At 46.3% G+C, this 25082-nt stretch overlaps 1 protein-coding gene across 1 annotated transcript in view; it reads left to right on the top strand.

Annotated features, from left to right (window-relative positions):
• The first annotated feature begins 11098 nt into the window (after positions 1 to 11098).
• The window catches only part of ND-B16.6 (NADH dehydrogenase (ubiquinone) B16.6 subunit), a 35832-nt gene continuing 21848 nt past the window's right edge, over positions 11099 to 25082 (top strand). Inside the window, exons 1-2 of the mRNA XM_050194861.3 lie at positions 11099 to 11225; positions 22500 to 22578. Coding sequence (XP_050050818.1) covers positions 11132 to 11225; positions 22500 to 22578 — 173 coding nt within the window. The 5' untranslated portion in view covers positions 11099 to 11131. The remainder of the gene's footprint in view (positions 11226 to 22499; positions 22579 to 25082) is intronic.

Genomic DNA, 25082 nt, shown 5'->3' with positions numbered 1-25082 from the left:
GCCGATCGTTTTCTGTTTTTCATAAAATTTGGTCCAGTCGCATAGCTTTGCCTTGCCAATAACTCTTCGAATCCTGGCTGCATTAACCGGTATGCTTAAAATATAGTGATCGCTTCCTATAGATTTTCACCTAGGTTCGTCCATCGCGTCTCACTTTTTGTTGGTGAACGTGAGGTGGGGAAATGTGTCCTTGGACACGCTTTTCCCGATTCCCGTTAGGAGATCCGGTTGGGTTAGCTGGAAAAGTCCGTAGCGCTCTACGACGTCTGCTAACAAGATGCCCTTGGGATTATCTCTACTGTAGCCCCAGTTTGAGGGTTGCGCGTTAAGATCTCCTAACAAAATTAATTTGTCGCTACCTTGAGCGAGTCGAACCGCGGTGGCCACCACGTTTTCGAAATCCGCCTGTTTTTCTTTGGGAGAACTACAAACTTTGACAATAGTAGCTTTTATTGTATTATTATTGTAGCTTTTATTTGCACATCCTCTACCATTCGCTTGAGTTGGTGTATCTCTGCGAACATTAGTTGCATGTTTTGTACTCACTGTTCCAGCGTTACCAACTGTGGTGATTAGGACTGTTCGGCACTTTCGCTAGTGCGCAGTGATGCGGAAGAAAGACAGAGAGTCATTTATGTACGTTTATAAAACTCAAAGCAACCTTTAAAATATGAATATATACAGAGAGTTGATGACAGCGTAACTGCAGTCAGTGTGTCCACGGGCTGAAACAGTCCCGGGTTGCGAGGCTCACAGTTCGGTCGTCACGGCACCGTGCGGCCACCCGTGCTGGAGCTGGCCGCGACGACCACGCACTCAGGCCCCGTTCAACACGGTTCTCGGGCTCGGCACGCTCGGAAGCCGCCGCGGCAGCAGCCAGGGGACGCCTTGTTCCACACGTCCTCGATGTCCGGCTCGGACGCCGCTCGCGACCGATGTGCTACAGTCGCACTTCCAGCACGACCTCGGTGCCCAGCACGTGCGCCGCTCGCAATCCACGTGCGGCGGTCGCACGTGAGGACCTCGTCTAGCACAGCAACATCTGTGCCAGACTGAAACGCTGCTCGGCACAGCTCAGGTGGGGCAGCTCAGGGACCGGCGGCCCTCGGGTCAGCCAGCGTCTTGAGCACTGGCAGCAGGGCCCTGGGACGTCCACGCTCGGCTCCGCGGTCCTCCGCACCTTGCCACGGACGTCTCGCCTGGCAGGAACCCTCGCCTCGTTCCGCCCAGGAGCTCGGAGCTGCTGCCCGCCTGGTTCGAACACTGCGAGCGCGCCCTCGTGCTGCCGTGCTCGTGCACCCGTTGTCTTCCTCGTCGTTCACGGTGCTTGGTGGCCGCTTCGATCTTCTAGGGGCGACGCGCGGCACTTACGTATGACACCAACTGATCGCTGGAACAGTGATGAGGCAGTGATGTCTGCGGTGGTGATTTGGAAGTGTGGTCCGTAATTTGTATGGGTTGCTGTGATGTGCTGTTGTTTACTATACGCTTAAAAGCTTCAAACTCGGCTCGTAGCTCGGCTAAATTGTTACGGAGTAGTTTGTTTTCTTCTACTATTTTCTTGTACTCTGGGTTTTATGTAATTGGTGTAGGTGTATTCTTAGCATTGGCAGTGGGATATGCGACTTTCGCCCAGCTCACAGAATTATTTTGAGGGATGCTGCATGCCACTAGGTCCCTTGGCGACTTGCTTCTCGGGGCCTCCTTCTTTTTTGTTTGATATTGTTGCTGCTGGGGCACCTTGGATCAGGGTGACCTCCGAGTTTCTGACGTTCCGTAGACGAATCCAAGGAGCTTTATTTTAAACATCTTTGGTTAAACCACACGAAACTCTGTTATCTCAAAGGCCATGCTTTTAAAGCGATAGCGTTAAGGGCCCTGTGTCGCTGGGCGTCAGACGTCGTTTCGGCAATATGATTTTCGAACCACCCATACCCACGCACTCCACGTAGTCCAAGGAATTCACTTAACTAATTGAATTTATCAAGCTAAAATACGTGGAAAAATCGTAAACTGCGGATTACACACAACCTGCAGACATAATAGCGTCGGCTTGCAATTTGACTATACGAGAAAACATAATTCTGTTACGCAAGAACTCTAAACCCCCTTTTCCAGCGTTTCTACCATACATAGACCGGCCACGGCGTCTGCCATTTGCGCGCGCCGGAGTACGGGTATCTTGGAGGCCACGGAGCCGTGCTCCCGGTTCCTTGCAACAACACCATGCAGATGGCGATCGCCTCCGCCGCATCGCGGCCCACGCAAAAATCTGCGTTTCGTGGCCAGCGTTTCCTGGTAAATGTTATGGTTAAATACGCTCCAGTTGCCGGGAAGCGTGAGAAGCAGTCAGGGATCTTTGAATGCTATCGCGTTCCACTCTTAAAGGGACCCTGAAACGATTTTGGCGATTTTCTACAAACGTACTGAGTCGTTAGAGTAGGTCCTTCTGATCATTAATTGATGCATCTAAGTGCTCTGCGTAAAGCGTGTAATTTATTATAAGGTTTTAAAAATACACATCGCTGCCGATCGTAGCGCACTGCTCGGCGGAATTTTAAGCCGCCCCTACCCATATGATGCAAATAACCCATATGACGTCACGTGGGCGAGCTATCTGATTGGCTGACCAGTGTGCGTGGTCGATAATTTTTCCAACTGTATGGTAAACAAATAATCTTCGTAATAGTTGGAATGTTAGTTCATTTGTTTTTATAAAATGAAAGTAACATAAAGAGAATGCACAAGAACAATTTTTCAGTACACTTCAGCACTTCCGGCACACAGCAAGTGTCGTCTGTTTGTGTTACAACGTACTCCATTTTAACGAGAGCTCCGCGGTCAGAGTCGGTCTCAGTCTTTTCGCGAGCACTATGATTCGACTTTGTTGCCTTGTGGACTGCAAACCTAGCGACTGGCAATATGTCAAGCTGCGACATCGTGTCCCTCTGCAAGGCAGTATACAAGCGAACTGGCTGCTGCGCATGGGACTGCCGGCATCCGATCGGCGCCAGGATTTGAGCGTTTGTGGCCGTCACTTTACACCGGAGATTACTAACGCAATACCGTTTCGCGAGTCCAATATTAGGGCAAACGCAAGCGCAAGGTGACAGGGTCTGGCCGCTTGACTGTGCCGGGATGAGCTATGAGATGAGCAGAAGGGCAAATGTGAATGGTCTGCACGGTGCAGCCACCTGGTGGCACAGAGCTCAACCATACACAGTAGCAGCAACGAAGTGTATTCTTCTTTGCTGCTGGTGTGTATTTTTCGCAGGAGTGTAATCATCAACACGTTGATTTATAAATGTTTAAAATGCTTTACACTTGGTTAGAGCAATATTAGCGCTTTGTTTGACTGGTTAAGCGCTGCGCCAGCAAGTGTCTGGACCGTGCAGACCGATCAGGCTGCTCACGTACGTCTACGCTAAAGTTCCTTCATCAGCTTGAGTTTATGCCTCCAGTCATTTGCCGAAATGACCAGCTTGCCTGTTTTTAGCGGAGTACCGGACACGTTCGGCGCTACGACAGAATGCTCGCAACGCACGCTGCTTCGATAGCTCTCGGTCGACGGCCAAGCGGCTAGCGGAGAGGTCTCGCGCGGGAGGGGGCGTGCCCCTAAACAACCGGAAGTGAGCGATGTGACGTCGCATCGTGACGCTGAACCAGTGAAGGCGGAGCTTAGCGCCGCTCGCTCGGCGAGCGAGTTGAGGAGGAAAAGCATAGCTAGGGAGGAGGGTAATTTCTAATCGCTTGCAGCTCCATTAATACGTAACGCTTCACTTAAATTGTCGTGCGAATGTGCTACTTAAGCTGTACCCTACGCGCTTACAAAATTTGTCCGAACCGTTTCAGGGGCCCTTTAAAGGCGAAGCATAAGCGCCCGCAAAATTCTGAAATACTGCGGCCGTTGTAGTGTGATGTCACCGCTCGTCCCCAAGCAAGCCGAAAGCAAACGGAACGCACGAGATGAAATGCTCGAAAAAAAATCGCTTTCGTCCTAGTCCATTGGATTCGAAGCGGTATAGCCGTAAATACTAAAAAAAATAAAGCGGAAGCGCTGTGAATACACAGGTCTTGTTCACTAAAATGTTCGAGTACATGTTCTGCACAAGGTGTTCCAGCGAACACTTTCAAAAATCTTTAAAGGTTGCCTGTGGCAGATATCTCAATTCTAGTTCATGAGCTGGTCTACTCGAAGAGGCGGACATTACTTGCACAATAAATTGAAATGCATAATCGGCTAGTTAACAAAAATTCACTAATTAAGTTTTTAACGAATTACCTTATGTTCCATATTGCAACTTATAAATTCTAGCCGTGGAGTACGCAAGGCGGATCTATTTGGAAGGAATTCTCAGGACGACATCAGTTTCGAGGTATTATTCAAGAACTTTGCGGAGAAATGCATTGGCTTGCAGTTATTAACAAAACCTCGTTTTATGCATTGACGCATGAAGGTAACTGTAACACCAATGCATTTGTCCACAGAGTTCGGGAATTAATACGTCGAAACTGGTGTCATCCTGAAAATTCGTTCCAAGTGGATCCGCCCTGCGAACTTCAAGGCTAGAATTTGTAAATTGCAATATGGGCCATAAGGTAATTCATTAAAACTTAATTAGGGATTTTTATTAATTAGTCGATTATGCATTTCAATTTTTGTGCTAGTAATGTCCACCTCTTCGAGTAGACCACCTCATTAACTAGAATGATGCTATCTGCAACATACAACCTTTAAGGGTTTTGAAAGTGTTGGCTGAAACACTCGGTGTATACACGAACACCAATGCAAATAAACTGATCGTATACATCCAAGAATTTGAAGTACATAAACATAAGAAAAGCTTGAACAAAGAACCGCCATAAAGAAAGATGGAACCGCTTAGAGCCGATACCATTACCGCCCCGCCCTGCTTGTCCAAGATCACCTCCAAGGTAGGTTCGGTCAAAGGCCTGATGTTTAACTTAACATTCTAGGGCAGACAAGATAAATATTGTAGCACAAATTAAATGCTACGAGAATGATTTGCCGCTTCTAACTTAGTATTCTAATTATAGAAAAAAACACATGATAAAGAAACCTTGACAGCTCGAAATTAGAAGGTACTGCATTTTTTAGGACTGAACTTTTTTATGTTTTAAAGCCTTTTCGATTAAGTTGTTGCCCGTCAGTGGTGAAGACAGCGGCGCTTTGTGTTCATCGTGACAGCGCTGCTCATAAGAACGTTCCATTTCGCACTCTGGATGTTCACAGAAACAGGTTCGTTGGTGATATCAGGATTAACAGCGTCATAAAACGAAGACAACTTTATCGTACCATTTCGTCCCGCCGTCATAAATGCAGTAAATCTTATTAAGAATCCAGAGCAATAATGAAAGAGACTTTCAATACGTAAAGCCTCAGTGGACGCGTTCTGTAGAGCTAGCTCTATGACCTCGACCAGATCATATAGAGGTAGCTCTACAGAACGCGTACAATCTGAACGTAGGTGAAGGTGAAGGTAACTTGGGTCAGCCATCCAGGACAATAAAGAAAAGGCGTTATTCTATAGAGATTCGTTATTAAAGCGAGGATTTCTATGCTTACCACCCCAGTCGGTGTCGGTCACCGATCAGTCGGTGTCCGGCCGCTGAGTTCCTCGCCTCAATGGCTCAGTATATAGAGTATCAACGCTTGCACTGAATACACACACACTGTGTGTGCGTGTGTGTGCGTGCGTGCGTGCGTGCGTGTGTGTGTGTGTGTGTGTGTGTGTGTGTGTGTGTGTGTGTGTGTGTGTGTGTGTGTGTGTGTGTGTGTGTGTGTGTGTGTGTGTGTGTGTGTGTGTGTGTGTGTGTTCAGACAGGATTGTCTAAATATATGTGACGATGCTTCCATTGCACCCAGTACCGGATAAATTTTAAGAGAGAGAGAGAGAGAAGAAACTTTATTAATGAATGGCCGGCAGTTTCGTTGTGGTGGCCTCAGGTGGCGGCTCCAATTTTAAAGAATATTTATTTTGTCATTGAAGACGGCCGGCACATACCCAGTGTCAGATACGTGGAGACCGAAGTTAGTCCCTCGGTTGGTTTCTAAACAGCGTCGCAGCCCGATGATCTAGCCATTAGACCATGTTCAGTGGCCCTCGTTCAAGTTGGCAGGAAAATAGATAGATAGATAGATAGATAGATAGATAGATAGATAGATAGATAGATAGATAGATAGATAGATAGATAGATAGATAGATAGATAGATAGATAGATAGATAGATAGATAGATAGATAGATAGATAGATAGATAGATAGATAGATAGATAGATAGATAGATAGATAGATAGATAGATAGATAGATAGATAGATAGATACCGGACAGTGGATGAGGCATCCTATGGATGCTAATTGTAGTTAAATACAATCACCAAAATACTTGCTGGTATGGCCAAGTGGTACGTACCAGTTTACCAGGCAACAGGCACCGAAAGCAACTTAGGAAGTTATAGATCGCGGTGGTAGTACAGTGTGGTAGTGGAAATACTAAAAATGAAAGAAATACGTGCTGCTTAAATCAACGCCCCAGCGACCATAAACTTTCTTACATGCCAGCGACGGCGCTCTCTGGACAACAAAATCAGATCTCAAAGGCTATAATTTTGCTGACTGCATGAGTCGAAAGAGGTTCGGGATCCGGGAACACATCGTAGACGCAGATGTTTACGAAAAGTCGCAGTTTCGCCCGAAAGGCGAAGCATCGAGTAAGGTTTTTCTTCCTCCGCCGGGTTCTTCTTTCTTGGTGTTTTACTTCGTTCTCGGCTCTTCCTAAGCCGCTGCACTGTTCTCTACTTCGGTATTCCGGGGCTAAGGATGCTGGATGGCTATAAGTTGAACTGAATTTATTTACAGGCAGACACTAACGGTTACACTGGGCATATAGTACACAAGGAAAGAAGGTTCACGTTAACGAGTGCGGCTGAGCAAAGGCCTCGGGGCAGTCCGTCGCCCCCATCGGACACTTGACGAGGTTGGTCCGTTCTCTCTCAAGTCTCAGACCGCACTGGAACCTCTCAGTATATATAAAACAAGGAAAACGAGTTCATATTTACGAATGCGACTGAGCAAAGGCCTCGGAGCAGTCCGTCGCTCCGATCGGGTACCTGACGAGATCGGTCCGTCGTCTCTCAAGTCTCAGACCACACTGCAACATATCAGTATATACTAAACAAGTAAAACGGGTTCACATTTACGAATGCGGCTGAACAAAGGCCTCGGAGCAGTCCGTTGCTCCGATCGGGCACTTGACGAGATCGGCCCGTTATCTCTCAAGTCTCAGACCACACTGGAACATATCAGTATATGCTAAACAAGGAAAATGGGTTCACATTTACGAATGCGGCTGAGCAAAGGCCTCGGAGCAGTCCGTTGCTCCGATCGGGCACCTGACGAGATCGGTCTGTCGTCTCTCAAGTCACAGACCACACTGGAACATATCAGTATATACTAAACAAGTAAAGCGGGTTCACATTTACTAATGCGGCTGAGCAAAGGCCTCGGAGCAGTCCGTCGCTCCGATCGGGCACTTGACGAGATCGGCCCGTTATCTCTCAAGTCTCAGACCACACTGGAACATATCAGTATATGCTAAACAAGGAAAATGGGTTCACATTTACGAATGCGGCTGAGCAAAGGCCTCGGAGCAGTCCGTTGCTCCGATCGGTCACTTGACGAGGTTGGTCCGTTGTCTCTCAAGTCTCAGACCACACTGGAACATATCTGTACATGCTAAACAAGGAAAATGGGTTCACATTTAAGAATGCGACTGAGCATGTGCCTGAGCATGAATGCGGCTGAGCATGTGCCATGTGCCGGCTCAGCAAAGGCCTCGGAGCAGTCCGTCGCTCCGATCGGGCACTTGACGAGATCGGTCCATTGTCTCTCAAGTCTCAGACCACACTGGAACATATCAGTATATACTAAACAAGCAAAACGGGTTCACATTTACGAATGCGGCTGAGCAAAGCCCTCGGGGCAGTCCGTCGCCCCCATCGGGCACTTGACGAGGTTGGTCCGTTGTCTCTCAAGTCCCAGACCACACTGCCCGCTCAGCCGCGCACATTCTCACCCCCAGCCGCGGGACCCTCCCTCCGGACTGCACACTAACTAAATTAACAAGCATGGTGTCACTCGCGCACAAGCAAACATGAACACATCTGACTCGTTGACCACGGAAACGATGTCAAACGCTGGCGTGAGGAAACACGGCAGCAGCAGTGAGCGAAGTGAGCGAAGCGAGATTCCTTCTGTCTATCACTGCAACGAAAAGTGAGCGCAGAGAACACACTGCACGCACAAAGCTACGAGCCGCTGACGCACCTAGACTCTGCCCTCAACGCAGATTGCATCGCTCTCAAGATACGGCCAGGCGACCACGCGCAGCCGCCACATGCGCAGCTGGAGCCGGAGCAGGTACGCCTAAAGGTAATTTAACCGCGAAGATTTGCTTCAGGTACACCGTTTCCAACCCCCCTCTCCCCTCCCTCCGGTGCGCCGCTACGTTGGGTGCCTCGCGCACGACGGAAGACGGCGCGCTTCCTGTCCGCTTTCGTCTTTTTCGCGCAGGCGAGATGGAGCCGCGATCTCGCCCCCTCCTACGCCTGCACTCGCACATACAGCGTAGGGTTCCCGGCGACGGTGTTATGCTTAAAAGACACTACAACTTAAGAGAACAGCAGTTGGCAACCAAAGCGCACAAACCGTGCGAGGTTGTGTTAGTCCGCCAGCCAATCACAGAAGTAAACAAAATCATCGTCATGCAACATTTTCAAAATGATGTCTTACTTGACAACTCCGGAGCGTCTGCTGTTCTTGAATACTCTTTTCGTCGGCGAAAGCGATGAGCTGTGCAACAGACATGGATAAAGTGTATGGAGTTCGAGCATTTCACTCTTCAAAAGTGCGTGGTAGTTAGATGGTTACAACTTTCATGTACGTCCGGCAAGGTTTAACGCGACCCGGGCTCAGGTCTCCCACGGGGGAACGTCAAGGCCCTGCCTCAACGCCGCCTCACGGGCTTGCTGGACTGCCCACGACTGGATTCCGATGTCTGAGCTGCGCAGAGCGGCGGCCCACCTCGACGACAGGGTCTCCGGTGCAACTTCCATCCTTCCTATAACTACATTGCACTTCCACAGCATGTGTTTGAGTGTTGCTGGTCCTTCCTGGCACAATTGACACGTGTCGTCCTGATGCTTAACTGGGAAGATACGTTTCAGGCGGAATGGATTAGGGAACGTGTTCGTCTGGAACTGTCTCCAGGCGACAGCCTGCCTCCTGTTCAATTTGGGACTCGGCGGTGGGTATATCCTTCTGGCGTTCAGATATGCGGTACAGTTCATTTTGTTGCTGAGCCAGTTTTACTCATGAAACTTCACTGCCAACTGAAGTTAAAAACTTGACAATAAATTGTTGCAGCGAAGGAAGCGTTTTATTCCACTTCAATAAAGAATTAGGCTTTCACCGTTCCACTATAATATACGAGTGAAAGCGTATAAAATTACGCACTAATAATTTTATGTTGGGGATTACCGCCTCATTTAGGTAACGGGAAAAGTTTGAAGTGCGAACAATTCGCAGCCTCGCGGAGGAACAGTGGCTGGCGGTAAAGCCCCTCCATCCACGCGCCACCGCCGCGGCGGAAGCGTGTATGGAGGGGCTTTAGCTGGCGGTTATGAGGGCGTCGGTGCGGCTTTACTGCAGACTTGTTGTATCCGACTATAGTTGATGAACTATGATATTGAAGCAGCGCACTTACATCTGACACGTACACGTACACAAAGGACATACACATGCGCTGGGCCAACATACATGATCAGAGGATACATCCATACCAAGGTCTAAAAACCTATATATATCCAGAATAACAGCATTTCCATCGGCTCCTGCATTGCACCTGTTTTATGCGACATTTATTTAGCTGCGCTTGACAGGGAACTTAAAAAACGCCTTTGAAGGTCACCAAGTCACTGGAGTTTTCAGATACGTCGACGATTTTTTAGTGGTTCTAGATTGCGAGGAGAGGTTCTTTGATTCCGTCGTGTCTAATGTTATGGCGGCGTTTTCTAAATGCTTTGCGCCACTGTTCTAACACATGAGCTACCTACCAGCGGTTTTATTAGGTTTTTGGGTCTCAATTGGTATGTATGTATCCTCTTATCATGTATGTTGGTCTTGCGCCTGCGTATGTCTTTTCTATGTGTGTGTCTATGTGTCAGATGTAAGTGCACTGCTCCAATAATATGACGGTGTTATCGTCCTTAGATCTTATACCTGACCTCACGGTGAGGGCGAGGGCGGAAGTCCGCTTGGAGTGCCCTAATAATTGCTATCACAATATAAGGAGACTAGGATGTCGTTGATCGATTTCTGTGCCTGCGCCTGTGCAAAGCATGACCTTAGAGATTAGTTGCGAGAGCCATTGCTAGGGCCATACAGTTTATGTATAACATCAGGAATGTAATTGATCCAAATAATAATATCCAAACGCGAGAACTAATAAAAAAAACATTAAGTGCGTTCTCTTTGGGAAAAACATATGGCGGTCATGACGTATTGTAGTCTTTGGTTTCGGAGCCAGCATGTTGCCATCAAAAGCATAGCCTTTGAGATTCGTTGTTGAGTGAATTTGGACTTCAACAAGCAAAAAAAAAAATATAGACTTCAAGATCAACTTTTCTTTTTCCACTGAAGCCACCGCTAGGGGGTATCCGCATCAATGGACTTTATCAAAGATGTAAAAGGAAAACGTTTTCTGTACTTTTTTTTTTATTTGTGAGCAGCTGTTTGGAGTCACAAGTGCCATTACGTCATGGCCACCATGCTTTGAACGCTAAAGGGCGCATGCGGAATAACCATGGGAATAACATAAGATAGCAGAGAACATTTTGAATCGTCTGGGATCAATTTGAAAAACTGACGTTTTATCCTAAAAAATGATGGTATCGTGTCCCATATTCAGCGACGGCTCCTTCAAAGTGAAAAAAATTAATCTCGAAGGCCACGTTTTTCAACGATATTCACGTTTTGCCCTGAAACATTTATCCGAAGTATTATTTCAAGTCAATCCAAGCCGAAAATTGCGCCGCCGCAAGGCTTGTGTAGAATGGCGACGCCGCATTATAAGCAGGATTTGCCTCCTGAAGGGGGTTATTCCCCCTTCAATTTTAAGCGTATTCCTGCCAAAGTGTTGCTTTCTGGTAAGTTTCGTTACACCTAAAATATTCATCATAGCCAACAGTGTATGCCACCTTTAGCGTCGGAACTTGAGTGCTGCACAGGACATTTGAAGGAGACTATGCTTCAAAGCACCAGGGGTGCAAATACCAATGAAACGCCGACGTGCATTTCGTTGTCGCATGGTATACGGCTCCAGTTTCTAGCCGTAAAAGAAAAGTTTCAACTATCATTTATGGTGGAATCCATCATGGTAGTATATTAACTGTTGCACTGGCTCGTGCTGGTAGCAAGCGGTGTAAGTTTTGTACTACCTGCAAACCGGGTGTTCGGTTTTGTGCTGCTGCAAACAAGTCACATAAAAATTCCCTTCTAGGAGTGTGCATGAATACAACGGCGTTTTTTATGCGTTCAGCATAGATCGCACCTTATTACTATTCAAGTTGGGGCAGGTGTACTAACGCTGCGTGCATAGCATGTGTTCTGATTTTTAGTTTCCGATATTTGTCGCCGGCTTTAACAGTAAAAAAAAAATTGCTAACATTATTAACTTTTACCTCATGCCTTCAACCCGGCCACTTGCTGCCCTTTTTGGACTAGTGTGACCGCAAAAATGTGGTTCTGCGAAAGTCTCCAATTTCCTACCTTCCTAGCGTAACGCTCTGAACTCTAACCTATGATGAGAAACGGATATTCATCAGCGACTACTGCGGTGGTGCTAAATATTGTAGCATATAAGGAGATAGTACTGGTATAGGTGTAATGAAACAAAATTTGTCTTAATGAATGTAAGAAATAGAGAGGAACGTGATAGACAAGTGTGCAGCTCTTCTGTTCTTTTTTAAACATATGGGAAGCCAGCTGGTCTAGTCCATCGCTGCAATGTTGCCTTTTCTTGCTTGTAGTAGCATCGCTGAAGCGGCGCCGTTCACTAATGTTTCACACTCGCTACCCCTGCCTTTGCAGGCTTGCGATACGCTCCCACCAGTATGCTGCGCCTTAAGAGCTTTGTCCACGTTGTTAGTGTGCTCGTTTAGGCACAAAGCAGGAATGGCACATACTGTGTATAAGTCACTCCAAGATTTCCTATCTACCTGCAGGCCCAGCTAGCTTCCTGCGTGGTTTGCTTGGTGCAGTAGTGATGCTTGGCACACGATGCTCTGCCAGGCGCACATAACAAGTAGCCGATAAATCCACCGAACTTACAGACGCATGGCTTTCTGTCAAGAAGCCTCAGCCATGCAGTTAGTTGCCATCTACCCTAGAAGCAAAGTTCACATTTCTGTGGTGTCGAGCATACACAAATTGCTTTTTTCTTTCTTTCCTTTTTTTTGGAATAGTCACTAGGCTGCAACCCAGAACACTCCATGTTTAGCAAAATGTTGCCAAGAGGTGATAGTCACAGGGTTTGTACACCTCCTGGAAATTATTGAAAACCCTCTAATTTGGAAAAAGAGATTCATGAGCCCTTAAAACTAATTGAATATATATATGCTCCTTGAATTCTTTGAAAACGGGTTGAGGGCAGCTTTTTATCATTCCAAGTAACAAACTACATAGGGGCTATGCCATGGGCACTGTCTAACTGGAAACTATCCTAGATATTTTCTTTTGAGTGTGTCGCTGGACGATTGCAATGTAGTGTGTCCACAGCCACTGAAAAAAAGCTTGTTTAAATTTCTGTTACTATCGTGGAGCTGCACAAGCCAGATCAAGAGTTCAAGCCTTGCAAATTTTTGGTTCTACAGCTAGTTTGTCCACATTGCAGGCATCATGGCTCCACGTTCGACCCATAGGTTCTAGAAATACTTGAAGGAAAGTAAGCTTCAGCTGTTTGGTTTTAACATGACAAGTATCTTTGGCTGTAGTGTCTTCGTCACGCCAGAAAGTGGTTGACATCACTAAAATGAGAAAGTGAACTTAGAAAAGCCACCCGAAGAGCTTGAAGCGTGTACTCAGAAGCTCCTTAGCTTAAGAAATTGAAGCTGAGAAGGAGATATCACTATTCTTCAGTGTATGTTTGTTTTGTTTCTCCCTGCTTAGAACTTTTGCCTTTGGCATCCTTGAATTGTCCTTGAATTTCGAGTCAAATGCTTGTACAAACCCTGTGATTGCGATGATTTGTTCGGAATTATGTCTTTTATAATTTAGTTCTTCCCGGACATTCTCATTATTTTTAAACTATATCATTAAATTGCCTGGTACGCTGGCGAGTCTATGATCAGAGTGTGAAAAGGAAAACAATCCCCAGTTAGTAAAAAAAAAAGCGCATGTGTGTGCTTGAGCCAGCCATTGCTGGTCCTTCTGGACAATGAACTTGCTCTCTTAGATATGGCTATTATGTTATTTTGATACCGGTGTGTTGTATTAGGTAGTGAGCTGATGGCGTGTATTTATGACGAGCTTGCACAAGAAGCTTGGCGTTCCTATAAAATGCTTGTTTCCAATAAAAAAGAATGTCAATTGATAGTCGATACATAAGGGAGGGGGATCCTGTTGTTTCATGTCTCTCCTTCATCTTCGTTGCTTACAATGTAGTAATTGTACATCGCCAGTTACCTAAAGGGTGTCAGATTTCAAGGTTGTGATTTGCCTATAGAAGCAGCTTGCATGCTGCCAGATGGTCCACTAATTGGCTCTTTAGCATGCCTTTATAAATAGTGACAAATGAAGGTGCATAATCTCCCTTGGGTGCAAAATTGAACTTACCCAAAGTCTGTTGAGGAATTTTGCCAGGCCAATTTATGCCACTAAAGAAAGTCACTCAGACTGCAAAATGGTAATGGGCGTTAAGGTAACTAAAAGCTAACCAAATTTAGCGCATTTCTGAATATGTTACCAGCACTGGCATGCGCACATTTCTCATTATTTTCTCCACCGAATTCTGCACTTTTTCAAACCAGATGACTGCAAGCTATCCACCAAGACGCCCATACAAAGGAAGGCTCTCACTTGGCATTCACATTGTTTTATTTCAGTACCAATTATATGAACACTCGAGGTGCATTCGTGCCATTTGTACCGGTGCCATCGAGCTGTTCAGGTATCAGCGGGGCATGCATGGCCTATGCTGTGAGGATTAGAAGGCCTTCAAAGGTGTATTATGCATTTGGCTCTGCCGGAGCCCGGGCAGCATTCTGGCTTCCACTGCTGCCTGGAGCATTGCGTGCACACACGGTATGATTGCTGAAGAACAGTGTGCATATTAACACCGTGGTGCGTACACTGGTCTGAGTGGAATAGATAGGAAATTTCAAGCAGCACTGACAATCGGCGACAATTTCCATTGGTCTCATCTCATGCACAATCAAGATGCCACACCTGTAACACCACTGCCGGCATTCCTCATTGTGCCGGAGTTGTGGTATCCTTACTACCCACGAAGGCACTATTCCTGTTGTGCAACAGCAGCTGTCTCCCGTGCTGAACCACGCCATGTCGCCTCCACGTATTGTTAGAACACTGCTCAAGGAGTTCGAGCACAACGCTAAACTTTGATACCACTTTCAGTACTTTGACTTCCCGCGAAACTGCCACTTTCTTTAACAGGCTACAGTTGAAGCACATGCTGGTGAACATGATGGCGGCCTCCAGCCATCTCCCTCCCTCATTCATGTCAACTAGCGTTGGCAGGTTCTCATATGCAAAGCTTTCCTCCTCCTAGAGGGTGCCACCTCTAAACATGCCATGGTTGGACGTTCCTGAGCTGCTGGTCAGGCGCCGTGGTACTTAAGAACTGCATTATGAGGCCTCACAGTCTAGGCATTGCAAACAAATGCATTGAGTAGAACATGCAGTGACAATCATGTTCATTATTACACCTACATATGGCATGAGAAAATCTGCAAATGGACGAAAGTTCCCATGCCCATCTGCGGTGCCTCAATGTCTCTAGGACAACGATGTTGAGCATGAGGCCACGGGATTGATTCCTGACTGCGTTAAGCAGAATGCTAAATGGAAGCCATTTAAGGTCGGGGTAAAAATTAATCCAGAGCCCTCCAACAAGCGCACCTCATAACCCACCATGCAGTTTTGTGACCTTAAATCCCATAATCTAATTTCTCAGATTATCTAATCTCCTTGCCAGCAGCGACAATGTTGTAGTTGTCACCTACCAATCTCATGGTACCCACCTGCAATGCAAGAAATAGCCAGTAATGCGCTACACTCCAAGAAAAAACTACAGAATGGGGTGGGGGGGCTAATATTGGCGACTTCAGCAACTCTGCCAAGCCCTCAACTCATTTGCTGTGACAGTAACAGCCTCACACAGTGAACAATGCCACTTTAAGTGTGACATCTTTGTTATGTGCACACTGTCATTTTCATCCACTATGGCCTTTGAAATGCATGCAATAATGCCACTCCTTTCAGAGCCTGTGTGGGACATGGAATCCCACGCAAGTTACTAAGTATCAATGCTGCACGAAGCACAATGGTTATCGCATCAGCTGCTAACTGCACACTATAACAACCCACCCCGGAAGCTCAGTGGAATTGCGCTTCTGAGCTCGGTGGCGCTGGCTCGATCTCAGCCACAGCGGCCACATTCCAGTGGGGGCGTAATGCAAGAATGCCCATGTACCATGCATATGGTGCATGTTGAACGGCCGCATGACTGGCCGCTTGAGGCACTTTGCGTGTATTCACAGGCTTCTTTCACGCTCGGAAAAACACTTTTATGTGTCACATGTTGAGCAACAGAAAGCTGTATTGAGAGTTTTTCATGTCACTCTACAATTTTCTCAGTGACACTTTTCATCTAATCATATTTGAGAAGGTGATTTATTAATTAAGACTGATTGTCTAATTAGGCAGGATGACAAAAATAATTTGAGTATCTCCAAGGGATGGCAAACAACTTTACCTTGGTTCTGTCCAGCTACGTGGCATTCGCATATTTTTAAACTCTGGCTAAAATTAGCTGGGACACCCTGTATATATATTTTTTTTAATTGTCAGTTTACTTATTTCTATGTGACATCAGAAAACTTTGATTTCATGATGTCTTGATAATGTCAATGATGCCAGATACATAATTTAGAGACAACTTTAGTATTAAGTAAACTGTTGTTATATGTATAAAACTATTTACAGCATGTATTTTTGCAAAGATACAGAACATTGACAGATAAATATAAGTGTTTCCTAACCTTTGTACTTGTGTGATTGCTTTATGTGCAAGAAGTGTGTAGTGTAGTTTCTACTGCTACAAAAAAATGTCAGTACTCCTCTAAGGATTCTCTTCAAGTGTGTTTGAATTTATGTGCACAGATATCCTCACTTCAGCCCATTCTGTAAAGTATGATCAGGAAAAGTTCACGTAGCCTAGAAGAAAGTGTATGTTAAGCCAGAGCTGGTCAGTGTTCTTACTAGATAGGGAATTTCACATTGCACAAGACAGCCATGTTACATCACTGGCGCACCTTTAATTTCATTTATTGTTACCCTCAGGGCTTGACAGCAGCACATGTGGGACAGGCACTAGCAAAATGCAAAAGCAAATTAAAGGAATAAAATTGCTAACTGAAAAAATATGCAAATTACGAAAATAGTTCAGCATTGGAACACGAGTAGTGCAGTGTAAGATGAAAAACTTGCTTGCATCTAAAAAAATAAACTGGTGTATCTTGAAAATGGGAAGGGTCAGTCCTGTTTTGAGGGAGACAATGCCATTCATTACATGTTTTCGGCAGAAAAGATTCTGAATGTGTTTTGGCTTTCCATCATGGCACATCAACCTTCTGTGCATGGTTAACACATGAGGAGACGTAGGATGGCGTTTTTATTAAAAAAGGCTGGGCGTAATGACTATGGTAAAATGCTTTGTGGAACAAACAGGTGAGATAACTGCGAGCGTGGGGCGAGTAAGGGTAGATTAAGCTCCGACTTAATGTACAATACACTAGGCTTGCGATTGTAGTCATATGATATTGAAACACGTGCAGCGATTCTGTGTTGCTTTAAGTTGGTTAGCTAAAGTGGTGCTACCTGGGTCTCATATTCATACTGCCGACTCTCCTAAATTTTTCGTAAACTTTACGAGTTTGGGGCCCATTTTACAATTTTATGGATGTTGCATCAAGTTTTATGAAAAATGTGTTCTGTTTGCAAAAATGTTTCACATGTCAGTCCCCATATCTTCTGTTGCGAGTCTTTTGATAGTGAAAGGTTGCAAGAGGGATCCCTGCTTTGAGCGCGCTTATACAAACAAGTTCTTGAAGCAGATGAAATTGGCAATAGATAAGTCACTGAAAAAGTCACTGTGATCCAGAAACAGTTTGGTGCATGTTACTGTTTGCTGTTCCAAGATTGCTGCTGCTTGGTGTGCTATGTCTAAAGTAAAATCCTCATCACTGAAGTGCATATGTATCCCTGAAAAGGTGTGCGCTCAAAGCAAGCTATAAAAAAAAATGTGTCTTGTCTTAACCATACTCTTTTCTCGGGGCATCTTGCGACAAATTGTAAAGTTCACAAGTTGGCAGTGTATTCAAGTGTATTCAAGAAGCGGGCGAATATATACTGACAGATACGGGGTTGCTTCACATAACTTGAACCAAATATCTTAAAAAAGTGGTTAGCCGCAGCTGAATGAAACCAGCGGCATATGGTTTGCTGCCATGTGGCGCTCCTTAGAGTATTTCTTATATTCTGCTTAATTAGTTAACTAAGATGAATTATGCAAAATGTTTGATATTCACTTTAGGGCCAAATGCGTTTCGTTGCATTGAAGAGGGGATTCAGAAATGACCAATCCAATTTTTTGTGGCAGCATGCATGCTGTGTGGTGATTTTTCTCGCCGTTTAAAGAAATCTCGCGAAACATGAAATAAAACCACATGACTGCACTCGTGCGCTATCGTATTGCAGCGCTCTCAACCACGTTTCGTGCGAAGGAACCATGCATACTGACCGTGGTGAAGTGAGCCACCGCAGCTCTAGGCATCGGCTTCACAGTACGTCAGCATCTTTGGTGGTGGCACACTGAAAGGAAGCGACGTCGTCCCTGATAAGTGATGGGCTCGCCACGTGGTTAAGAGCACTGCAATACGATAGCGCACATGCAGCTTTTAACGTCATCGTCTTGCTGTCCGACATCTTATTTGTGGGACATTGTTTTGTCCTGTCACCTCTGTAGACTGTGAGTTGTTGCCAAATGCCTGCTTTTGGTGCCGAATCGGCTGTTAACTTTTTCTGGCGTGGTCGCGTCACCTTTAAAAAGACTTGAGAGGCAGGCGGCAAAGCCAAAGACTGCCGGGGTAGAATGGTGCGTTTGCATGAAAAAGCACAATTCTGGTTAATCACGCAAAGGCAAGCAAACAATTTCGCTTTCTGGACCGTTATAATGCAGCACTTCTTCTAGAATGCCTAACCAAATGCTCATACCGTTTCCTCGATCCAGCTACAGCGAACTTCTCAATGCATTGGCTAACGAGTCGTTAAGCAAACCTACTGACCACGCCGTGTTTATGTTGTCTTGCTTTCTCGTGCATGTGGTGTTGGAAGCACGTAGAATAATGCTGATACGCTAGTGCAGATTTACTCAAGAGCTCTGAAAAGGGTTCTCCATCACATGAACAAAACTTTAAATAAATGTTAAATTTCGTTTGTGCCTTTGCCATTACCCACTCCCTCAGCCCTTTTGTCCCACTATGGCATCCAAGGAGTCCAGTCAAATTAGTCGTTACTGCTTGCCAGAAGTGATGCACCAGAACATGCAGCTCTATGTCGTGACCTCCAAGATTAGGTGCTGTCCTTAACTGCCCACGAGACGCTGAAAAACCTTAGGAAGCGAGTTACTGGGATTTACGTCATATCAGCTAATCACCGGGTGCATGCATCCTCTGCTTAGGTGCTTTTAAAGACTGCTAAAAAGAAAATTGCACAATTACCAGCGCTACAGCATTGCAAGGTTGTATCAGTAGTATATTGTCACGTGGTGGTGACGTTAAGAACACAGTGGCGATACTGTGAAAGGCAAAACTAGATTTTATTGGGCGAACCTGTGCCCACAAAACAGGCTACACTTATAGCACAACGAAAGCGGCGAACACAGTCGGCGATCGTCGGAAATCTGATCAGCGGGTCAAGCGCGTCGGCTTTTATACAGAATCGTCGAATGTTCCAGACTAATCGTTGGGACCCGCGTGCCTTCCACAAAGTTCTACACCATTCGCGTCAGGCAAATAAATCAGATAACACAAGGTTCCGCGACAACAGACTGCGGATAGAAGCATCGATAACTTTCCAGAAACTTCGGATACATGCAAGCGCGTCCCGCGCTGTGCGATAAGATTTGTTAGACGGCGAAACGTGGTCGCCCGATAAATATAAGTACACGTGTCACATCGCAAAGTTCCCGCAGCCAATCGACAAGAAGGCAGTGCGCAGATTCCTTGGCATGTGTGCCTACTATAGGCGCTTTGTCAAGGACTTTTCACGTATCGCTGAGCCACTGACACAGCTAACTAAATGTGACGTCGAATTCAAGTGGGAAACGCCGCAGGCCGACGCATTTCAAGAACTCAAACGACGCATGCAGTCGCCGCCCGTACTTGCGCACTTCGACGAGCACGCCGATACCGAAATCCACACTGACGCCAGTAGCCTAGGCCTCGGTGCCGTGCTAGTCCAGAGAAAAGATGGTCATGAACGCGTGATAGCTTACGCTAGCCGGTCGTTGTCAAAAGCGGAAGGCAATTATTCTACGACTGAAAAGGAATGCCTCGCTATCATTTGGGCTACAGCAAAATTCCGCCCTTACCTCTATGGCAGGCCATTCAAAGTCGTCAGCGACCATCACGCGTTGTGTTGGTTAGCTAACTTAAAGGACCCTTCAGGACGGCTGGCCCGGTGGAGCCTCAGACTACAAGAATATGACGTCACGGTAATATACAAGTCCGGAAGAAAACACTCCGACGCCGACTGCTTATCACGTGCCCCCATCGATCCCCCGCCGCAAGACGACGAGGACGACGACGCCTTCCTTGGAATAATAAGCGCGGAAGACTTCACTAAACAGCAGCGAGCAGACCCGGAGTTAAAAGGCCTCGTCGAATACTTGGAAGGGAACACCGACGTTGTCCCTAGGGCATTTAAGCGCGGGTTGTCTTCGTTCACGCTACATAACAACCTGCTGGTGAAGAACTTCTCACCAGTCCGCGCCAGCTACCTTCTTGTTGTACCGTCAGCGCTGCGTCCAGAAGTACTGCACGCCCTACACGACGACCCAACCGCTGGGCACCTCGGATTCTCCCGGACGCTGTCGAGGATACAGGAAAGGTATTACTGGCCGCGTCTGACCGCCGACGTCGCCCGTTACGTCAAAACATGCCGAGACTGTCAGCGGCGCAAGACACCACCGACAAGGCCAGCAGGGTTACTACAGCCGATCGAACCTCCTCGTCGACCATTCCAGCAGATTGGGATGGATTTGTTGGGGCCGTTTCCGACGTCAACATCCGGGAATAAGTGGATCGTCGTGGCGACGGACTATCTCACCCGCTTTGCTGAAACTAAAGCTCTACCAAAAGGCAGCGCAGCCGAAGTGGCGAAATTTTTCGTCGAGAACATCCTGCTGCGACATGGTGCCCCAGAAATCCTCATCACCGACAGAGGAACGGCTTTTACAGCAGAGCTCACCCAAGCCATTCTGCAGTACAGCCAGACAAGTCACAGGAGGACAACTGCCTACCATCCGCAGACGAATGGTCTCACGGAGCGCCTGAACAAGACCCTCGCCGACATGCTAGCAATGTACGTCGACGTCGAACACAAGACCTGGGATGCCGTCCTGCCGTACGTAACATTCGCTTACAACACGGCGGTGCAAGAAACAACACAGATCACGCCGTTTAAGCTGGTTTACGGCAGGAATCCGACGACGACGCTCGACGCCATGCTGCCGCACGTCACTGACGAGGAAAATCTTGATGTCGCTAGCTATCTCCAGCGCGCCGAAGAAGCCCGACAGCTCGCCCGCCTGCGGATCAAGAACAAGCAGAGGACCGACAGCCGACACTACAACCTCCGACGACGCTTCGTCGAGTACCAGCCCGGCGACCGTGTTTGGGTATGGACCCCGATACGCCGGCGAGGACTCAGTGAGAAGCTGCTGCGACGCTATTTCGGACCCTACAAGGTCATCCGATGTATTGGCGCACTAGACTATGAGGTCGTGCCAGACGGCATTTCGCTGTCACAGCGACGCCGCTCAAGACCTGAAGTTGTCCACGTTGTGCGACTCAAGCCGTACCACCAGCGTTGACGAACTTTGGGACTTCGCGTAACTGACCTTTGGACTTGGTTTCATTTCGTTGTTTTGTTAATTATGTTTAATAAGTGTCCTTTTGTGTTTCGCTCTTATATTTGTAGCATCGGGACGATGCTTTTTAAGAGGGGGGTATTGACACGTGTACTTATATTTATCGGGCGACCACGTTTCGCCGTCTAACAAATCTTATCGCACAGCGCGGGACGCGCTTGCATGTATCCGAAGTTTCTGGAAAGTTATCGATGCTTCTATCCGCAGTCTGTTGTCGCGGAACCTTGTGTTATCTGATTTATTTGCCTGACGCGAATGGTGTAGAACTTTGTGGAAGGCACGCGGGTCCCAACGATTAGTCTGGAACATTCGACGATTCTGTATAAAAGCCGACGCGCTTGACCCGCTGATCAGATTTCCGACGATCGCCGACTGTGTTCGCCGCTTTCGTTGTGCTATAAGTGTAGCCTGTTTTGTGGGCACAGGTTCGCCCAATAAAATCTAAGTACACGTGTCAATATACTACCGATTTATGACTAATTTACCCAAAGTGAAATTTGTTGCAGATGAACTTTAAATCCAAGTTAAGCTAATGCAGGACAGGCATTTTGTTTAGAAGACACACTCATCAAAGGGTCCATTGCTTCCATGTTGTCCATTAAGATAAAGGCTGTTGTAAAAATAAATACTAGAACAATGTCTTTGTCAAGCTCTCATAGGCATTAGTTTGACCTGCCGTGGTTGCCCACTGGTTATGGTGTTGGGCTGCTGAGCACAAGTTCGCGGGATCGAATCCCGGCTATGGTGGCCGCATTTCGATGGGGGCAAAATGCGAAAACACCCGTATACTTAGATTTAGGTGCACGTTAAAGAACCCCAGGTGGTCAAAATTTCAAGAGTCCTCCACTACGGCTTGCCTCATATCGGAGAGTGGTTTCGGCACGTAAAACCCCATAATTATTAATAGTGTTAGTTTCTCTTCGTTATACTCCTGTCAAAGAAGTACCACATTTCCCCCATTTATTTTCAGGGTACAGGCTGTTCGGGCTCTTTGCAGCTTTTACCGGCTTCTCGTGGTACATGCTGAAGAACCAGTATGTTACGAAGAAGTAAGTGTTCTTATTTAATCCTATAATGCTCAAAACCTTCCAACTACCTCTACACTGCAGATTGACCAACTGTATGTACCCATAATTCATTTGTTTTTTCTCACAGTTATTACATTTATTGTCTCTGTTCAACAGAAGACTGCAGTATGGATAATTTTCTGGGTTGTTGCAAGTGCAGAATCTGGAACTGCTTTGTGTTGATCAACACATCAAATTTTACTCGAAACAGTCTTAATTTAAACTTTATATACCTCTGTAGCAAGTGTTATCACTATGATTTGGCTTTGTCCTGACGTAAGCTGCTCTATAGTCGCATGTGATATTGGAAAACACCATTTAACATGCTAATATTTAAAGTAAAAGCAGCAAACTGTTTATAGCATGGTCCACTCTTGAAGGGACCACTCAGCTGATAGTAAAGCCAATATTATTGAAAGATTTCTACTTTTATTATGCTGAAAGGTATGCTTAACCAATAGTTTGCATGTATTCACTTATAAAGCTATAATAGGTAATGAAATTCTTATACAGTCTTTATTTTAGCAGTGGATTGTATGGTATTTGTGCAGATGTGTTTTGTACAGCAGCTTATCCTGTTTATACAGGATGAGTGGCTGCTAGGAAGTGCATAGAAGGCATGTATATTGAGACTTGCTTTGGCTTTCCATTTTATTGTGATAGCAATTATATGGACACTCCAGGTGCACTTCCACCGTCACTGTCATCTTCCGTATAAAGTCCAAGTGCGATAACATCGTGGCGACGTGCCGTATGCTGTGTGTGCAAATGAAAGCTGTGAGGATGAGCCGAGGATGGTGTCTCAATCTCATGCGCACGAGGGAGGAAGGCGGAGAGGAAGCATGCCATCTTCTATTGCACGCAAGGCACCGGGCAGGAAGGAGGGGAGAGGGCCCGCTGTGGTTGCTTAGTGGCTGTGGTGTTGAGCTGCTAAGCACGAGGTCGCAGGATCGGATCCCGACCACGGCAGCCACATTTCAATGGGGGCAACATGCAAAAAACCCATGTACTTAGATTTAAGTGCACGTTAAACAACCCCAGGTGGTCCATATTATTCTGTAGTCCCTCACTGCTGCATGCCTCATAATCAGATAGTGGTTTTGGCACGTAAAACCCCATAATTCTTACGGGGGAGGGGTTCTACTCTGGTGGCGGCTGCGTATTGCGTGGCTGTGCGTGTCCTATCTTAAAAGAGATCTGCGATAGGGGCAGAGTGTAGGTGTGCCAAAGGCTGATAGCGTGTGCATTGTGTTCTCGCTTCTTCGTTCACGTTGAAGCGAGAGGCAGCACGAAAGTCAATTCGCTCGCTGCTGCTGCTGCTGCGCTTCCTCACATCAGCATTTTAACAGCAAGTGTCTGTGGCGATCAAGCGAAATGTGTTCATGTTTTCCTGTGTGCATGTGACACCATGCTTTGTAATTTAGTTAGTAAGCAAATGTTTACAAGTTTATATGGCTGATAAACTACTATGTTCACTTCATATAACTGTCTAATAATTTGCTATCGCAATCGATGCTTCACCTTTCAGGTGAAACAGTGAATTTTTAAGCATGAAATGCTTTTAGCTCCCGTTGTTGGTGACCTTCAAGTTAACCTTGAGCCAAAAGCCAGAGCTGCTATCCAAACACTGTAAAGAGAACATCCGGGCAAGTTGCAAGAACAAAACAAGATCATCTGGGCAATCAGTCAAAACAAGAAAATGGTGCCTCTGGCCCCCATCCCTTTGCACAGGACCACATTACGTACGCTTGTTACTGCCCAAACAAGTTACAAAAAATATTGCTTCCAAGTTCTTCCTAATGTTTGTTCACAATATCACTGAAGCTGTAAATTCTAGTACACTGAAGTTTCATTTGTGATTTCCAGTAGCGACGTTCAAAAGGCAGATATAGCACACCATACACTTCATTGCCATCTTTTGGTGCTGAGACAGGGTTGCCTGTGCTCTTTGAATGCTAGTAGTCCATGAGTTCCGTGGGGCCGGTTTTCGACCCTTCAAGAGATGGCACCACGCTGCATGGCACATCCTTCAGGCGATTTTCTTCTTCTAGCTGGGCAGTGTGCTCTGTCTCCCTGGTGTCTTTCGCTGCTTGTCATGCCACTTTCAGCCGTCTTTTTTTTTTTTTTCTTCTAGCTGGGCAGCGTCCACATGGACCAGTGCACAATATGGCGTGGTGTGCGGTATGGTGTTGTGGGGTGTGCTTGCGCGAACATGCACTACACCTTTTTAAGATTGCGGCTAGTGTCGTCTCCAACCAACCAAAGTTATTTTTTCTTTAACGCCACCAATAATTTATTATTATTATTATTATTATTGTTGTTGTTGTTGTTGTTGTTGTTGTTGTTGTTACATGTACCAATCACTATTATTTTTGTACTCAGCAGCCCCACAGCAGGCTTCTCTGCACACACATCCTTAATGCAGGAACGTAAGCTTTCAAGGTGCCTAACGAGAACTGTTTTCTCTTTGATCAATCTTCTTTTCT

The sequence above is a fragment of the Dermacentor andersoni genome, chromosome 3, assembly GCF_023375885.2.
Source record: "Dermacentor andersoni chromosome 3, qqDerAnde1_hic_scaffold, whole genome shotgun sequence".
NCBI lineage: Eukaryota > Metazoa > Arthropoda > Arachnida > Ixodida > Ixodidae > Dermacentor > Dermacentor andersoni.
Note: the sequence above shows the minus strand (reverse complement) of the source record. Positions and strands in the feature narration are given on the sequence as shown.